Genomic DNA, 1,116 nt, shown 5'->3' on the forward strand with positions numbered 1-1,116 from the left:
GCTGCGGTACGCAAGCTGCACACAGGCTGCGGCATGCACAAGTGCTTGCTGCAGCCTACACACACCACCTTCACACCCCAAACCCAACCGCAGCTCATGCTGCCACTGCTACCATGTCATGCCCACACTGTCCGTCAGCCCACATACACCCGGGCCCGCTGATAGCTTGGGGTGCCTCCGCCACACATAGCTGACGCCAGCACCGCCGGCGCCTGGGGTCGAGACCGCGCCTGCAGCAGCGGGTCGCTGAAAGCAGGCCTCCGTCTATCGAAATCAATGTCGCTGCACAGGCAGACGCACAGCAACCTGTGCGGCGCTTCGGTGATGCATGCTGCTATCTGATAGTGCCTTGCGCCACGAAAGCGTTACTGATTGACAGCCAACCAGGAAACTGACGGCCAACCAGGGAAAAAAACGTCGACCCACAAGGCGTCAAAAAACGGGCCGGCGGCCCTCCCTGTCTCGTCCCCAAGCGGGTCGCTCACTCGCTCACAAAGCATAGCTGCAAGCCTCGGCACAAAACTGTCCCCAATGAATAGGTTGACTCAGTTTCCCTGAGCTGCTGCCGCGTCCCGCTGCAAAACCGCCTCAAAACCGCGCCACGCAGTGCCGCTCCAGATCGCCCCCAGCTCACACCGACGGCCCGATGCCGTCTGTCACCTTGGTTTTGAACGAGTCGAGGGGCGGCAGGTCCGCCACGATGCGCGCCCAGGGGGGCGTGCCGACGTCGCTGGCGCGGACGGTGCCGTCGAGCTGGATCTGCACCCACACATTGCGCTTCACGCGCTCCATCCCTGCAAACTCCTTCTGCTCCTCAATCCATTGCTGGGGGTGTGTGGGGGGGCAGCATGGTAAGGGGGTTAGATGGGCGTGGTGTGTAAGCGGACGTGTTTGTGTGCATGCGTGCGTGCATGTGTGCGTGCGTATGTATGCGCGGGCATGTGTGTGCTTGTGTGTGTGTGGGCATGAGAAAGAGAGAGGAAGAGAGAGAGTGTGTGTGCGTGTGCATGTGTGTGGGTGTGTGCATGTGTGTGTGTGTGTGCATGTGTGTGTGTCTGTGTGTGTGTGTGTGTGTGTGTGTGTGTGTGTGTGTGTGTGTGTGTGTGTGTGTGTGCG

At 60.7% G+C, this 1,116-nt stretch overlaps 1 protein-coding gene across 1 annotated transcript in view; it reads right to left on the reverse strand.

The window, feature by feature from the left end:
• Positions 1-630: 630 nt before the first annotated feature.
• Positions 631-1,116, reverse strand: part of MNEG_10037 (hypothetical protein) — a gene marked incomplete at both ends in the record, with an annotated part of 4,549 nt that continues 4,063 nt past the window's right edge. Inside the window, one exon of the mRNA XM_014041493.1 lies at positions 631-825. Coding sequence (XP_013896947.1) covers positions 631-825 — 195 coding nt within the window. The remainder of the gene's footprint in view (positions 826-1,116) is intronic.

The sequence above is a fragment of the Monoraphidium neglectum genome (assembly GCF_000611645.1).
Source record: "Monoraphidium neglectum strain SAG 48.87 unplaced genomic scaffold scaffold02156, whole genome shotgun sequence".
Taxonomy (NCBI): domain Eukaryota; kingdom Viridiplantae; phylum Chlorophyta; class Chlorophyceae; order Sphaeropleales; family Selenastraceae; genus Monoraphidium; species Monoraphidium neglectum.